Genomic DNA, 17,514 nt, shown 5'->3' on the forward strand with positions numbered 1-17,514 from the left:
AATAGACTACAATATGAGGCAAAAATCTATACTTCTGAGAAGTACAAATGTAACATGTTTTCCCCATTTCAAAAAGATGCAGTGTTTTCTGATATTTTTATTGATAGTTATGAAATACCCTATTGTATTCCACAAGTTTGACAAATGAACAGGTCACTAATTTTAAGATGACTCATGTGTATAAGCACAGATAAAGTATTGTGAAGTCAACGAACAGAAAATGCTTTTCACAAAGAACAAAGTGGCATAAACAGACCAAGAGCTGGAAAACAGATTGAACACACAGGGGGCAATTTCATGCTTGAAACAAAGACTTCTTTAATCGTAAGGAAGATGTTTTGATCATGCAAGGGAAGTGCTTTCAATATTTAAGTGTTAGAAACCCAGCTGAATTCACTTGTTGGTGAAAGAACATTTTAAAGATGCACAAGCAGGCCGTAGTGGTCATTCTGCTTTGTCTTACTGTATCTATTTATGCTGAAGAATCCTGTCCAGGTAAGTAAACTCAATATTGAAATGCTTGGCTCTGGTTACTCAACAGTAGGTTAAGTTTCAAACTTTCTACAAAATATTAACAGATTTTTTTCAGATAGTTACATCTGCAGTAGCTACAATTTTAGAAGTGGAATATTTGTTTGCATACATCCTCAGTGATTTGACGGAGTTAAAGAAATAATACAATATGAACTCTTGTGGCTGTAATCCATGAACATTTTCTCATTCAAAGTGTTTATCAGATAACAGCTTAAAAATAAATGACTAAATCATTAAAACTGCATATATACAATATATATTTTCCATCGGGTCAATTTTGCATTTGTCATGTTACAATGAGTATACAATTTTTAATACACCTGACTAAGTAAAGACAGAAAAAATATTTGTGATGGAGGAGGTGAAGTTGATGGGTCTAGCTCATACTACCTCAGTTTAACATTTGTTATATCTATGACTAAAGTTTTGTGTACAAACTAAAACATTTACAATGTGCAGCTAAAACTACTGATTTTTATCAGCCTGATATTTGAAAAACTTGTTTTATTTAACCTAACGTTTTGCATATACGAAGCAATTATATAAATCCAACATTAAATTTCTGGTCATGAAAAACTGCAGTTGACTATAAAAGTCCATTAAACTAGCTTATCTATAAAAAAGACAAATGTATCAGTGACCAAATGAAAAACTATAGCACATACAGGAATCTAGAAAAATATTTTAGAAGGGTCACAACACTGCCCTTTTGGATTGTAATGCTTACAACTTAAAGATGACAGGCTTGAGCAAAGAACAGTTTTTGATTAACAGCCATTTTTTCTGATATTCTGACTTTTTAAGAATACAAAGTCCAAAGATTCATAACCCGGAATCCACAAGTGAAGTATACCTATTGCTAAATAAAGATGAACTTTTTTATTACATTAGAAAAAAATAAGAGGAAGTCTCAAATATTTTTGAAACATCTGTGAGACAGGAAACTGGAAGTAAGAAATTGTGACAAAGCATGCAAGAGAAACTAAATTTGATTCAACCTGGACTTCTAAGGTATGTGTATAGGCACACTAAAAGACAGACCTATGCCTTCTGTTAAAGAGGCAATAGAATTTCATAGTGACAATGTGACAGGACTTGACTTACAAAATAATCAGAAGTGACCAATTACAAATAAAAAAGTGTAATATAATAAATGGACTTGGATAGACAACATGGAACACACTGCAGACAAAAGTTTGACATTGCATAAAACAGATTACAATTAAAATGAGAAGTGCAAAGTTACCATTGGAAAATAAAAAGGTGAAAGGATGCAGAAACAAGAGACAGTGGTAAAAACCAGTATATTTTAGTTGTATCTGTCTGCTATGAGAACATAAATTAATATGATTTGAAAGAAATCACCACCGACTGAAAGAGAAAAGTGAAACTACTTTTCATTCTAGTACGGTGAATTGTCTGTTTTTGTTTCAGATGTGAAGCTTATTGGTCTCAGTGGTTCAGAGAAGCTTGCTGTCCTTCAGGGATGTCCTGGCATTCCCGGTATTCCTGGAACTGCTGGCATTACTGGTGCTCCTGGTCTTCCTGGAGTTAAAGGTACAAGTGGCGAATTTATTGTGGAATTATTCTCTTAGTCATTGTACTTGTAGAATTGAAGGAGCAAGTATCTGCAACACACACTTTGGCAACACATGGTACATTCTGGGTGTTTATAGGTCAGAGTTCAAGACCTGCTCTGGTATAGCTATATTTATTGTTCAAAGATACGGGCCAGCATCATGCACACATACCTCTCAAATGTCCTGATTTTTCATCTCATTTTTGTCAGTTCTACACAAAATTTGTGTTCTTCTGGCAAATCACCGAGGAATAAAGTTATTAAATGATGACATACATTTGAGTTTCAGACTTCATTCATCCTTATCCCCTTTTCCCATTTTGCCCATGGGGTCAGGGTGTCACTTCAACAGTAACAATCTACAGCCAAGGGCATATCCTTCAGAAAATGTATGCTAACACATATTATACCAACTTTATACATTTTGTAAGAGCAATATTTAAAATCTGACCCTATTTTGGGGCCTTTGTCCCCCTGTTATTTTAGGCTTTGTCCAGATTTCCTGCACTGCTAGGGTGAGAGGTATGCGCACACAGTATGTATAATATGTAGCATACACTGCCATGATTCATAAACATTAATCACAGTTGTCTATAACAGCATACAATATACAACACGTCTTCTGGAATGATATACGAAAGTGCCCAGTAAACCACTGCATATTAAGCACGTGGGGTTGAAATGTGGATAAGAGTACTGTGTAGCAAGTAGCTTACTAAGGTACACTGGACCTTACTAATTAGCCAAATATATCCAGATAGTAAGATTTAACATATCTTACTGAGTTACTTGTTGCTGCTCTGCTTTGGCCCTTCTTCATGGCTAGGAGTGATTCATAAAATAGTTTCATTGTGTTACCATAACAGCAGACCAGGGGCATTACTATAATGATGTAACGAGAGATCTGTGGCTGTGCATGCAGCCTTTTACAGGAAGATCACATACATCACAGTTTTTTGTTTGGGGGTGGGGGTACATATATGTGATAACAGGTTTACCTGCAGGATAGTGTATTCTTTTGGTGGTACTTTTATATATTTTTTTTGCATTTGACAAAAGTAATGTTTTTTCAGCACTGTATGGTGAGTGACTGACTGGCAGGCAAGATGAATTGCTGAATTGACAAGCACAGCAACACAACTGCTATCCTATAGGTTACCCCACCGGGATAGAACAGTACTCATAGTTCTGGCTTACTGATTACATATGTACTCTGTATAAATAGCCCAGTGCTTACATAATGGACCTGCTTACATGCTCTTGTCCTATTGTGTATAATTGTTTATGAACTGCTAAGGGCAGTACGCTGGAGATCAGTCCTGCTGCATAACTCACTGATGTTTTTGAATGCAGCCCCTGAATTTTAACCTTATGTTCAGTATTGTTTTAATAATCAAAACGGCTAACAACTATATTCTAGTTGCCTTTTCTTAAGGCAGGCTAACAACTTCGTCAGTCATGACCAAATGCCTCACATATCACTTTCTTGCATGCAAAATATTAGTTCCACAAAGCTAGTTTAATTTGCAAGTATGCTATTTACATTGCTTTATGCATTGTCTATAAAAGACATTGTTCTGCTTTAAATTAAAGGGGGTTGTATAAACCTTCTTCTTCTGAAATGAAGCTGCAAGTGATAACTTAAATAAAGCAGAACTTAATAAAGCAGGACAGAGGAAATAAGTGCACTTCCTCCCTTTCTGTAGGTATTAAGTAGGCAGATAGCAGCAGACGGATACTCAGTTTATGGTGCGTGTTCTTAATTGCCAAGTCATTCTATTTTACTCTCTGGTACATTTTGATAGAATATTGTCAAGTGATAACTGCACATGGTCTCCAACATTTGGACTGTTATTGTAGTGTATGTTTGCTGAAGTGCATGTGCATATCTACATATGAGTTGAGTGGCGTCGTCACTGTAGAATCTGAAACAAACTAAAGGTTACATTTTAACAGCTTTGACTATTTACACTGATATGAAAAGTTAATGTCATGTCGTACAGGCTGAAATGTGGGCCCATTCATTCACATGACTTTTAGTATAAGCATTCAACAGAATTTCACCACAAAGGGTGCAGATAAGTTATAGTGCAGCTGGTGAAAACATTATGCTGATTAGGCTGCTAGACTGATATTTCAAGAGCAAACATTAACAGAAGTTAGGGCAATAAGCAAATGTACACAAGTGTTTTAAAAATGTGTGTTGAGTCTAGAATACTTATCCAGCATGAAACATTTGGTAGCGTGACTAATGGATGCCCAAGATTATATTGTACATTTTTTATGCAGCAGCAAACTTTTTCAAATTTACTTAATCATTAAAGCCTAAATTCCATGTTTAACTGCTATTTAAAACAAAGCAAGGTTTCATGTAAGAGTACAAACAACACAAGTTGATAGCAAAATACTTTGAAGTTTAGACATTAAAATGACAAGTAAATGACCAAAACTAAAGTAAAGGGAATGTTTGTAAAACACCAAGTGTAAACTGAAAAAAATGCTCATAGCAGCATACATTTTCTTTCTGGAGCTATGCCACATATTATGCAGCCGTTAAAATAAATAAATGGTATCTAGATAAACAGTCAGTGCAAATATAATATATTCTTTGCTACAAATGTAGCACTGTACTACTTTGGGTATATTAGGAAAGTTTCAGTCAGCAAAAAGCATGCAAATTAGTGTCGATATTGTCTTCAAATGACTGAGCACTCTGGGCACATGGATGCTTTTATTGCTAACATGGAAGTTTAATCAACTTAGAAAGTGAGATTAGAAATGCATTAAGTAGCTAATGGTCAAAATGACAAAAGAATTTCAGTACTTGTTACACGTGTTGTATGTTGGAATGTGTAGACTAAACAGTTTGGTAGCACCAGCTGTTTTACCTGAGAAATCCTTCAAGTAGAACACAAGGACTTTACGGAAATAGAGTTCAAAATAGTTACTATTTAGGTTCCATAAAACAAATTAGATAAGATATGATTGTGCGGAGCAGAATTCCACATAACACTGCCAGTTTGGAAAAGGACTGGTAGGTATTCTAAATTGTGTTACATGGTGGAATAAAATTCAAAAAGGATTGCTCTCTAAGGATTTGACTTTTGCCCAAGTATTTCACAGGGTGGTAACTAGGCTATTGGCCCTAGGGCCTATACAAGCTTAGCCATAATAATTCCCTGGCTATTACTTCCCTGGTCCCCTATCTAACAGGGTGATTGCCATGTTCCCTGGGGTGAATTTCCTATATCCCATCCAATCGTCAAGGTTCTTTTTGAAGAGGGACAAAGAGGCGCTCAGCTTGACATGTGTGGGCATTCTATTCCAGAGTATGGGGAGTCTGTGTCAGGAACCTATCCCTCCAGCATGTTTTGTTCATTGTGATGACCAGGTTTAGATCCCTGGAGCCTGTGGCTCTGAGGGATTGGGATTTCTTTAAGTGTAGCATGTCCAACAGCTCTGGGTATGACATGGCCTTGTATGTTAAGCAGAGATCGCCTCTGAGCAGGCGATATGCGACAGAGTATAGCTGGAGTTTTTTTAAACTGTCAGCATAGGGCATCTGCTTTAGGCTTGTGATTCTTTTAGTGAGGTATTTCTGTGGCCTTTCCAGTTGTTGCAGATGTCTTGTGAGGTACATACCAAACGGGGCGTTGTACTCTATAATGGGTCTAATGAGGGATGAGTACAGTGGGGCAATGACCTCCACTTTTCTGGATAAAAAGCCCTTAATGATGAGGTGTTCTACATAGGATTTCCTAACTGTTGTGGCAATGTGGTTATTGAAGGTGAGACCATTGTCCACTTGTGTCCCTAAGTCTCTTATCACACTTTCGGTGTTTAGTGTACTGCCACTTATGTGGTAATTCATGGGTACATGTTTTTTCCCCAAAGGGGATAACTATACATTGCTTGGCATTGAGCTTGAGCCCATAGCTCTGGCACCAAGCATCTCTTTCTGTAAGGCCCTTTTGTAGAATATCCACATCATTTGGGGATTCAGTAATGGCTCCCAGTTTGCAGTCATCTACGAACTTTGTTAGCCAGAGTCCCTTAGTGCTGGCCTGTACTTCAGAGAAGTAGATGCCAAACAAGAGCAGTCCCAGGACTGAACCCTGAGGTACTCCACTTGTCTGGAGCTGGATTTTGAGTCAGCTACTTTTACAGTGTGGGTTCTGTCAGTAAGCCAGTTGGCAACCCATCGATTGACGTAGGGATTAATGCCCAGCTTAGTAAGTTTATCTATGATTCCAGAGTGGGAAATGGTGTCGAAGGCCTTGGCAAGGTCCAGATAGGCTGTGTGGACTGCCTTGCCCTCATCCACGACTCTAGATACTGATTCAAAAAAGTCAATCAGGTTGAGGAGACAAGATTGCCCCTTTACAAAACCAAACTGGATGTGGTCCAGTGTTTGAAGGTTGCCAATGTCTTTGTTTATAAGTTCCATGATAATGCATTCCATGGCTTCGCAGATCAGGCTCGTCAGACAGATGGAATGATAGTTCCCAGGGTCCAAGGTGGATCCCCCCTTGTGCAGTGGGGATAACTGTAGCTGTGCACCACTCACTGGGCACGAAGCCTGAGGTGAGGATATAATTAAGCATCACACCTGAGTGAGGTGCCAGTTCATTTTGTAGTTCATGTAGTACACAGCCCGGGATGTCATCTGGTCTCATGGATGCTGTATTCTTAGCTTTGAAGAGTGCGTTTTTTACCTGTGTGGCCATGATTACCAGAATTTAGCAATCTTTTGGAATTGAGCTGGGCCCTTTAGGGGGTGAAGTTGGCACTGAATCGATCTGCCAATATATTGGCGATATCCTTGGGATCAGTATATTTAATGCCATTCTGTTGTAGCTCAGAACAGATCTGAGCATTGCCATTTAGATTGTTAACATAACTATAGAATGCCTTGTGGTTGTCCTTGGAATCTTTGGCAATTTTATTTTCATAATTAGCTTTGGTGGATTTTATGAGGGATCTCAGCTTCTTACTGAGGCTGGTAAGGGAGTATTTTGCATCCTGGGATTTTCGTCTTTTCTGCAACAGTTTCTTCCTTCTGTTGTATAGTTTGTTTATGACAGGGGATGACCAGATTGGCTTCTTTTTTTTTTTTTTGAAGGAGAGCATCTTGGTTCTATTTGAAATGGCACGATTCATGCATGAGTGGATGTACTTGTACAGTGCATTAGTGTAGGATTCAGCAGTCAAACTTTCAGTTCCCGTCTGCATGGGTGTCATGAAGCTTGCAACTTCTGACTTGAGTAGCATGAAGTTAGCTTTGGAGAAGTTTTTTTATGGAGGTTTTTGGAGGTTTCCCTTCTGGGGGGTGGGGGTAGGATGTGGACATCAAGGGTGATTAGCTTATGGCCAGACCTGACCAATGAGGGGGTGACCACTGGCATGGAGCATCAATCTCCCATGTTGGTAATGACCAGGTCTAGGATATTTCATAGCTGCATCTATAGAAATATTAGGCAAAGGAATATTTGAGTAACAGCAACATATATTTGGCTAAACTATAACAATATTTAAGACTCCTTTAAAACAAGCATGGCATCTATGTGTCATATAATGCAAATATGCACTAATATAAATAAATGTTGAATACATGATAAGTTCATTATGCATTAATGCACAAGTGGAAAAGTGGTAAACTTGCAAGCAAAGTGCAAAACGGAGTATCTATAAACACGAACAAAATGGTGCATTCAGGAAGTTTTGAGTCTGATATAATTTTGGGCAGCAAGATAAGACGGATCTTCTATGAATATAGTATGAACCTCATATGCTTTGAGCAGAATAGTACTAGACAAACTAATGATATCCATGTATCTTAAACTGCAAAAACTTAAAAATGAATAGAGGTACTGATCTGCCAATGATCTCTATGCAAGAGCAGGAGAAACTATTTTGTAAATACATGCCATGGAATAAGTCAGAGGTGTAAGGCGAGTACAGATGAAAAAGTGACTCCAAATGGCAAAGTAGATGTAATGGAATTGAAGCCCATAGTATGTGCTTGTTCATATGTGACACAAGAATATCAAAACTCTGTGGTAGAGTTAATAAGTGCAATTAGACTGAATCTGCAATCTCTATGAATCTGCATCTGATGGCCAAGGAAAGGAATAAGGTGACCCAGATAAGAATGCACTTATTGGCAGATATAAAAACAGATATAGTACAACCAGTCAAAACCTAATTTCCCACACACATGGTTTGTGTTTTTATCTCCCTACTCCCTGTACACTTGGAAGCCTGGCAGTGTCTTAACAGTAAGTCTAGTGGATGTCAGTAAACCAAAGAAAAGCTTCTGAATATGCCAATAGAATTTTCTGTTCGTTATTGCTGTGCTACCTCATACTAGGAAGCTGTTAGTTTGTGGGGGGGTTGTAGTGTTTCTCTACATGTGGGTGTTGGACGGCTTAGCCAAGTATACCTTTGTGATTCACTAAAAGGCATTTCATTATTTCTTTTTTCGGTCTACTATCATTCAGTAGTGTTACTGTCAGAATGGTATGCTTCTGTGCATTCTGTCTGTCGCAAGTGAAAGGTGCATCAAATGGGCTGTCTCCACTGGAGATCTGACACTTTGCCAGCAAGCAGTCCCGCCTTTCCATTCAAGAACAGGTAGAACTCGTTCACCATGAACCCACATCATTATCATACTGTGGAAAAAAAAAAACAGTGGATAAATTTCTTCTTTGTGGCCTGAAATCTACTTATCTTTCTGCTAAAGTGTTTGCCATCTTCACTAACCCAGTTATTGTAACCTTTCTTCTGGTACATGTCCAGAGATGGGAATGTTGGAAGGGAAAGGGAAGCCCTGTGTCACAACAGCATGGATAATGGCACACCAGTGAATAGTACTATGCTGGCATACAGGGAAACAGGTTCTCGCCTACACTGTGGCGAGCCCCATATTTAGGCTGAACTCCAGGCTCTTTCCATAGGGTAGAAACTTTACCATAATCCACCAACTCCCATCTCCCTTGTCAGCACCTCCTGTCCCGGAGTTGCTAACTGAATTCTTGCAATATAGGTTATCAGGCAAGGATCTTTCCCTCTATGAAAGAGCTAAGCTGTTTCATTTGTTTTGGTTTAATAATTTGTTGTATTTGAACTACACAATTTGGGTATATAGTAGAATTCTCATTATGATCTCTGCCTCATGAGAATGTTTTTTTTCAGTACAGTTGCTTAAACTATTGTAGAGGGTCATGAAAAATAAATTACATAGTTATGGAGGGGCATAGAATACAGTTTAAAAGATCAAAACAATATGACTGTTTATAGCACCATTCTTGCCATTGAAAAAAAAAAAAACTTTAAAGTGGTATTTGAATAAATCTGGGTGGTTTGAGGAATGCCATGGCACTGTGGTTAGGATAATGGAGAAGGATGACATTTAACAAGAGCTGAATTTAGATCTTGTCCTCCAAGCCATTCCTCAGATTGAGCATCCCCTCCAGTCAAGGTTGGGGGGGGGGGCATGTATTCCCAAATGTGAGGGACAGAAAAGGTGCTTGCTACAACTGTAAAAAGTGCCTTCAATATGAATTCAGTATCAGAATTTTCACTGCTTCATACATTAATACCAGTACTGCACTGGTGCCCCATTAGCACATGCTGCCAACACTTAGGCTCATAGGTGTGTATAAGGCTAATGACTGCTGGGGCCTTTTTAAGCCTAGCCATGCATTCCAAATCTGACAAGTTCTGGTACCCTTAGTAATGTAAGCAGGGGCTTGGGAGATTAAACCTTTACAGACTGCCTGTGTCCGTTAGAGATACAAGTGCCAAACCAGGGGCAAATTTTGAGGTCCCATTCCAGTTGTTCAAGTTATACTAACTAGGTTAGGGAGGAACTCTGCTTCACAAGAATGGGAAGCCTGTTCCAAAAAAGGGGTAGTCTGTTATACATACCTCTCTCTCCAGCAGGTCCTATTTATATCACATGCAAGGTTTAAGTCTTTGGAACAGGTAATGCTGGTGCTGTCTGTTATGCAAGTATGCAGGTCATCCATCAGACTGGGTTCCAAAGATGCCAGACAGATCTCCCCCCAGCCTGTAGGAGACCAAATACAAGGATAGGGCTTTGAGCTAGTCTGCATAAAATATGTTATTTATGCCTTGTATTCTATTAGTGAGGAACCTCTGTGGACACATGCATACCAAAGGAGGCACTGTGCTCAATAATAGGTCTAATGAGTGCCGAATACAGTGGAACAACCTTCCTCCTTGGACCTAGATACCATACATTTGTTTATAAGCTGCAAAACATAAAACTATTTCCTCACTACCATAGAAGTGTGATAGTCAAAGGATACATTACTGTCTATATATGTCCAAGTCCCTGGCTAGTGGGTCAACTCTTAGGCATGTGTTGTCAATATGGTAGTTACTAGAGATGGCTGACTTCCCAAAAGATTTATTGGCATTTTTAGTCCATGACTGACAGTTTGTGTCACCCCATCTGGAGTACATTGTCAGTGAGGGATTACACGATTGTTCCTAATTTGTAATCATATGCAAATTTGGTCAGAGGTGGCCTTTGACATTGGCTTTGATTTCAAAGTAGGTTCCATAAAAGAGCAGTTCCAGGACAGATCCCTGAGGGACTCTGCCAGTGACCACCCACTTACCAGTTCTATCTTCGGTTCCTATCTGAGAGCCAACTGGCTATCCAGAGTGAAATAAGGGTTTATACCTAACCTCTTGAGTCTGTCAGCAATGCTGAGTGGGGTACTGTGTTAAAAGTCAGGGTAGGCAGTGTGAACTACTGTGCCCTTGTCCATTGCTTGATGTTCCCAAAGAAGTCCACCAGATTGACTAGGCATGACCTGCCTTTGACAAAACCAAACTGGGTCAGGTCCAGTGTCTGGAGGTCTCTTATGTAATACATTGACTGTTTCCGTCATGATTCTTTCCATTGCTTTGTTCGAGGCTCGTGAGACTTACGGGTCTGTAGCGTTCTAACAGCTTGTGCCTGGGACTGTCATACCCTTTGCTTCCTCCACAATCCATCTCTGCATTTAGCTTAGATGGCGGCAGAGGTGTGGGTAGCTATTCTTGCATCCAATGGCTATTCCAATACCTGGCAGTCCCATCTCAACTTTATGCAAAAGAAATTCCTCAGCCTAGAGCAGCAAAAGAATGTTAAAACTGTTACTAACTCCTTGATAAATTTTAGCCAACAGCTGTTACAGTTTATGCCACACAGGGAGGTCCTCAGCATTTCAGGTGACATCAAATATTGGCATTTATTTCTGAATGCCGGTAACGTACTGAAAACATGTAGTGTTACAGTACTTCATTTTTAAATTCTGGCATTCAGTGCTGGTAATGCATGAAAACAGATCAGGACCTGCTGATCATGCCTCCCAGCAATTTGCTCCTAGCTCAGCTTCCCCCATTGTCCCATACTAGCTACTCCTCTGACTGGCAGAAGTGTTTATTAGAATGATACCTAGTATGTTTCTGAAATTTATTGGCATATCTGAGATTCTCAGTGTTTATGAAGTCCAGTAATAGTTTTGCTTTGTTATTTGTTGAGGCAAATTTACCAATCAAGGCAGAGATAATTTAGGTCACTAAACAGAAGTGTTTTCTTTCATGAGGAGAGTTATAAATTTATCAAAGTAGCGTCATTCCTTTGTCAACACAGAGGGAGTACAATAACGCATTACAGAATTGCAACTTACTTTATCTTGGCTTTGAGTACTTCATGCCTGCAATTTGATTGTACAACCCTGGTTGTGAAAGACTGACTTATGCAAGAGGATACAAGAACAGTCTTACGCAGTGGGCTGAACCAACTTGCCGAGGGTGTTGATTAGTAAAATAAAAGGTAAAGGCAGGACTTGCATCCATTAATTTCATGGGCATTGGGGGAAGAAAAGTCTGTATGTTACCTTAACCTCCTTTGAAAAGTGTAACATCACTTGCAAAGCAGATCAGGGAGACATTCATCCCAGGTGGAGGAGCACTGCATTTTCCTGGAATGATGCCATGAATTAATCAGACAAGTTTTCTTCATATTTACATGTGATTCTTATTGAAAGGCCGTTTATTAACTTCAGAAAAACTCTCGAGGTCAGCCATATTGCTCTGCATCAAAGAGCAAAATGAGCATCCAGTGCCAGTGATTTCAATATGCACAGATGCAAAATCAAAATCACTAAAACAAGTCTAGATATGCTGAATGCTCTTAGTGACATCAATAATCTTAGCTTAATGGAGGCAGGAGACAGTTTCTTTCTTATGCAATTTTGTAAGTGCTGAAATGATGCATCTATTCACAAAGCCATCATTCCTTTGCTTGAAGATTTATGCGACATCCTGCAATCAAGACAAACACTAAATATTTATGTGAAAAGCTGCAGTGGATATTAAAATATCCAAAATACATTACCGTTGCACCATGTTTCCTTATGAATGGCCACCTTACCCATGCTAAAGTATCAGCACGGACTTGAAGGGTGCCTTTCTGGACTCATCACTATTCATCACAATAGATGTACAGTCAAAGTGGCCTTGAGTCCCCCATTTGGAATAATTAGAATCTGAAATGACAATGTCAATATTAAGGACAATATGTGCAAGTTATGATTTGCCTGAGCAAACTGTTAGTGATAATGATCCAAAGTTAATTTCTTACTAATTTAACACCTTTAGGATGGAAAATGGTATTAAGAATTTTATGTTTCTTGCATTTCAGTAGCAAATAAGAGTTCATTGCTTTATTTGTCAGCAGCAAATAAGAGTTCATTGCTTTGTCAGCCTAACAGTAATCCCCTAAAGTCCAAGACATATAATTTTGTTTTTACTTACTGCAGTGCCATCCATACAACCCCCCTCCATTCCTGTACTAACCACATTTTGCCCAAGTAAAGGTTGTGTTCCAGATCAGGACAGTTAAAACTGGATTTATGAAGGCAAGCACACAACACTTGGTCACAGTATTTAAAAGATAGAAGTTTCACCGAAGTATTGCTAGTGGTACCCAGAAACCACAAAAGTAACAAATGACAACTCAGCCAAGATACTAGGGAATACTCTTCTAATGTACAGTGTTGATGTGGACCATGGCACATGAATATATGTAGACCAGCTAAGATCTGTCAGGAAGCACATTTTCTAAAGCAAGATGTTAGAAAACTGACTTCTGAAGAACCACCTGATGAGCAATACGATATAACAAATTGTGGCCAATACCATTTGTTAACCAGGAAGGCCGAGTAGACAAACTATCCCTTTTCAGGGTCAACCTTGAATCAATATTTAGTAAAATGATTTTCTCAAGATCACATAGTAGACAAATGAGGGCCAAGGGGACTCAAATCTTGTACCACAGAACCTACAGCTTGCAAACTTGACCTCTGCACCAACTGCCCCAACTAAAAACACATCCAAGTCTTGGTAGCATACACGATAGTGGACACTTTCCCTGTTAATTGCTTGAACTGCATTCTTTCAAAACACTTCTCTGCTCCATACAACTATTCCCTTGAATACACTCAGCTTTCATCTAAACATGTAATCTGCTTGCAAATTAATATGAGGAGGAATGAAAACACTAACAAAAAATCCTCACCACCTTATTTTATTGTTACTCTGAAGTCACGTTGTATTTATTGCCTTTATCCAAGTGAAAGCATAAAATACAATATAAAATTATTACATGTTTTGTTTTTTCTCTGAGTCCTCATAATTAGGTAGAATAAAAAAGACCACTGTATGGAAAAATTATTATTTCCTGAAAAAGAATGAAGATTATATATTTTAAAACCCGTGTTCTGTCAAACAAAACCCAATCAAATGGTACATAAACAGCTGAAGGAAAGGCTAATGTATGCTGAGAAAGTGATTTTTCCCATAACTCAAAACAAATGCCTGGCTATCACTGAACAAAATAAATGAATGAGCGTGAAAATAGCTGACCAGTTTTGAAGCCCAAAATAGATGCCTACTCAAAGTTCTAGCTTGTCAACAGTCATCAACATCAAATGGCCAGGAGACTGGTTGTGTAGTGCTTCATTATGGGAATGTACAGTTGTGTAAAATCTTACCATAATGGTAGAGGTCCTCCTCACTGTTGCAGTATTCTTTACAATAGGGATGCCCTGCCAAGGGAGGCCTGACGTCTGGCCAGTATACCAAAGCTTTCAGGTTGCTAAGGGTATACTGTACATCACATGTATGCTCCCCATGTACAGGGTAGAACATACAGGTGATGTCCAGATGTACCATCCTCAAAACAGACAGCCCCAGTAGGAATGCCAGTCCAAGGATTAAAGAGGCACCAAGTACATCCAGAAGAGAAAATAACCGGGGGGGGGGGGGGCAGAGGGAGTGAATACTGCAACAGTGAAGAGAAGGGCAGACTGTTATGGTAAGATTTTACACAACTGTACTATGTCCTTCCATTTAACTGTATAAAAGAATTAGTACAAAGGGACACCATGTCCTTTCAATAGGGAGTATAGTAAAGTTCAGGACGGACTAGCAGAGCCCTCTAGAAACCCATTAAAGGTGGCCCTAGCAAAACCAGCTCCAGCCCTGTGTATCAGAACCAACTTATAGTGCTTGGTAAAAGTATGCTCAGAAGTCCAGGTAGCTGTCTCAGGAATAGTTACTATCTAAACCTTGAAAAACGCACCAGAAGAATCCACAGCACTAGAATGATTTTTAACAGAAGGAAGGCTATTGTCATGAAAAGAAAAAGAAATGGCTTTAGATATCCAAGAAGAAATAGTCTGCTTGGAAACAGCCAATCTCAAAGATCTAGGATGAAAGGAAACAAAAGCTGATCAGATTTGCAAAAAACTTTGGTCTTATCCAAATAAAATCTGAGTTATCTAAACACATCCAAACTGTGCAAAACAATTTCATTAGCAGATTGCAGAGAAAGGAAACAAGTACTTAAATAGACTGATAGACAACTCATTCATCACTTTGGGCATGAAGGAATTAGTAACAGACACCATGTTCTTATGGAAAACTAAAAAGGAGGAACAGCCATAGGGGCTTGAAGCTCAGACATGTCTGGCAAAAGTAAGGGCCAACAAAACAGTCTTCCGATAAAATTGTTTCAAGGAAGCTGAAGCTGCAGTCCCAAAAGGAACCTGGGTTAATTTCTCCAAAGCAAAGTTAAGATCCCAGGAAGGAGGGGCAGGCTTCCTGAGAGGTCTAATATGAAGGACACCTTTAAGAAACTATTTAGCCTCAAATCTAGAAGCTAAAGGGGGTACTAGAGGAAGACTGTCAACCCATCACTAAGCAATTCGCACAAATGAGAGAACTAAGGAAACACCCACGGAGGGAGACACCAACAGAAACCCTCTTCCATTTGAATAAGTAGGATTTCCTAGTAGTGGTTTTCCTGGCCTCCTGGAGGACCCTAAGCATGTCCTTAGAAAAAGAGGTGTACATGGAATCAAGATCCTATCATCCACAGTATCAGTTTATGAGTGGACAGGTGGGAATGGATGAGAGATCCCTTGTTTTGTGTGAGTAGGTCCACTCTGTGAGGTAACTTGTGATGATTGCCCTTGGTTAAATGTAGAAGAGGGAACCAATGAGTCTGGGCCAAAAGGCAGTCACCAGCAAGATTTTGGAGTAACCTGCTTTATCTTGAACAGGACATTTGGAATGAGAGGAAGGGGATGGAAGGAATATAGAAACACTGGTGATAAGATCATGACCTCTCTTGCTTGTTGACATACCACATAACTGTGGTATTGTCTGTCAACACCTTGAAGGGCATGTGAATGAAGAGAAGATGAAATATTTCAAGAACCAACAGAAGAGGTCTCATCTCTGACACTGATGTGGTCTCTTTTGTCGAAGAGACCAGAGGCCCCGGACTTTTAGAGCAGTGAAGGAAGCCCCCAGTCCACATATGAAGCATCTGAACAGCTCATGAGAAGGGAGTGGAGGTTGAAAAGGAAGCCCTGGATTGAGTGACAACTGCCAAAACCACAAGTGAAACTCCAGCTTGAAGCATGGAAGCAGAGGGACTTAGAATTCTAGAGGATGAGAGTGGTGAAGCCAAACTGATTTTAGGAACCACTGAAGCTTTTTCATATGGAGCTTGGGTAGAGGGAGTATAGGAATGGTGGAGGCCATGAAACTGAGAGTTCTCAAAAATTCCATGGCTGTAATTGAGGCCAGAGGAAGAATGGATTGAAAGGCAATGAGAGTTAAGGTCTTGAGAGGAGGCAGGGATGCCAGCATTGGAACAGACTGGATCCTGTATCCCAGAAACACATGATCCTGTGAAGCAGTGAGGAAGGACTTCTGGAAATTTCTAGTGAACCCTGGGCTTTGCAGGAGAGAATTGGCAAAGTGAAGATGCTGCAGTACAATATCTGGAGAGGATGCCTGAAAAAGTAGGTTGTCTAAATAGGGAAAGACCTGTAACCCCTTTAACCTGCAAAAAGCAATCACAGGAAGAAAGCTTTTGGTGAATATCCTAGGGGCAGTAGAGAGGCCAAAGGGCAAAGCAGAGAACTGAAAATGACAGGAAGCAGAGACATGTAGAAAGTTCCTGAACAGGGGAAGGATAGGAATATGAAGTTAAGCATCCTTGAGTTCCAGAGAAACTAAAGCCTGAGGAAGTAGCATTGAAAAAAGAGCTGAAGGGAACATCTGAAAGGAAGGGGCCTTCAGAAAGGTGGTTAGGTGAGAGATCCAGAATAGGTATCCAAGTACCCTCTTTCCTGGGGATCAAGAACATTCTGGAATAAAACACCTTCTCCCTTTGAGAAGTGAACTTCCTGAATAGTTCCCCGAGTCAAGAGACCCTGAAGCACCTCTGGAAAAAAGGCCAATTATTCCTGAGGGGACTAAGCAATGCCCATGAAAAGAGGAAGAGATTTCCAGACCATGGTGTACCCTTGGTGAATGACAGAAAGAACCCAGGAATCCTGGTTAATCTTTAACCAAACAGAAAGCGACAGCGAAAGATGGACAGAGAAATGTGGTTGAGAAGAACGGGATAGTGTGACAGCACTTGGTTTGTCAGGAAAAAGAGATTTATGAGCTAAAGAGTCTGGGTAGCCTTAGAAGAAGGACCCTTTCTGCCACCCCTCTTGCCTTTCTAGGAGAGTGAGACTGCCTACAAACACAGGCTGGCTTATTAGGGTAATTCCTTTGGAATTTAGGTACAGGAGAAACAGATATTTTAGATCTTTTGTAAAGCCTAACCATAGGGACTTAAATCAGCAGCAGGACCAAACAAATGCTTGTTTTCCAGAAGAACATTCATCAGCTTAGCTTTAATATCATCAGGCAAAGGCTGAAGCTGAATCCAGGAATATGTCCTCAGCACCAAGCCAAAAGCAGCAGCCCTAGAAGAGGCATCTGCTGCGTTTAATAGAGTGGTGAGCCATCTG

The 17,514-nt window shown here is 39.7% G+C and overlaps 1 protein-coding gene across 1 annotated transcript in view; it reads left to right on the top strand.

Moving 5' to 3' along the window:
- Positions 1-368: 368 nt before the first annotated feature.
- The window catches only part of LOC122790308 (ficolin-1-like), a 137,933-nt gene continuing 120,787 nt past the window's right edge, over positions 369-17,514 (top strand). Inside the window, exons 1-2 of the mRNA XM_044057826.1 lie at positions 369-495; positions 1,969-2,091. Of these exons, the coding sequence (XP_043913761.1) occupies positions 423-495; positions 1,969-2,091 (196 nt within the window). The 5' untranslated portion in view covers positions 369-422. The remainder of the gene's footprint in view (positions 496-1,968; positions 2,092-17,514) is intronic.

This window comes from Protopterus annectens, chromosome 16.part0 (assembly GCF_019279795.1).
Source record: "Protopterus annectens isolate FY-2018-M chromosome 16.part0, PAN1.0, whole genome shotgun sequence".
NCBI classification, from domain to species: Eukaryota; Metazoa; Chordata; order Ceratodontiformes; family Protopteridae; genus Protopterus; species Protopterus annectens.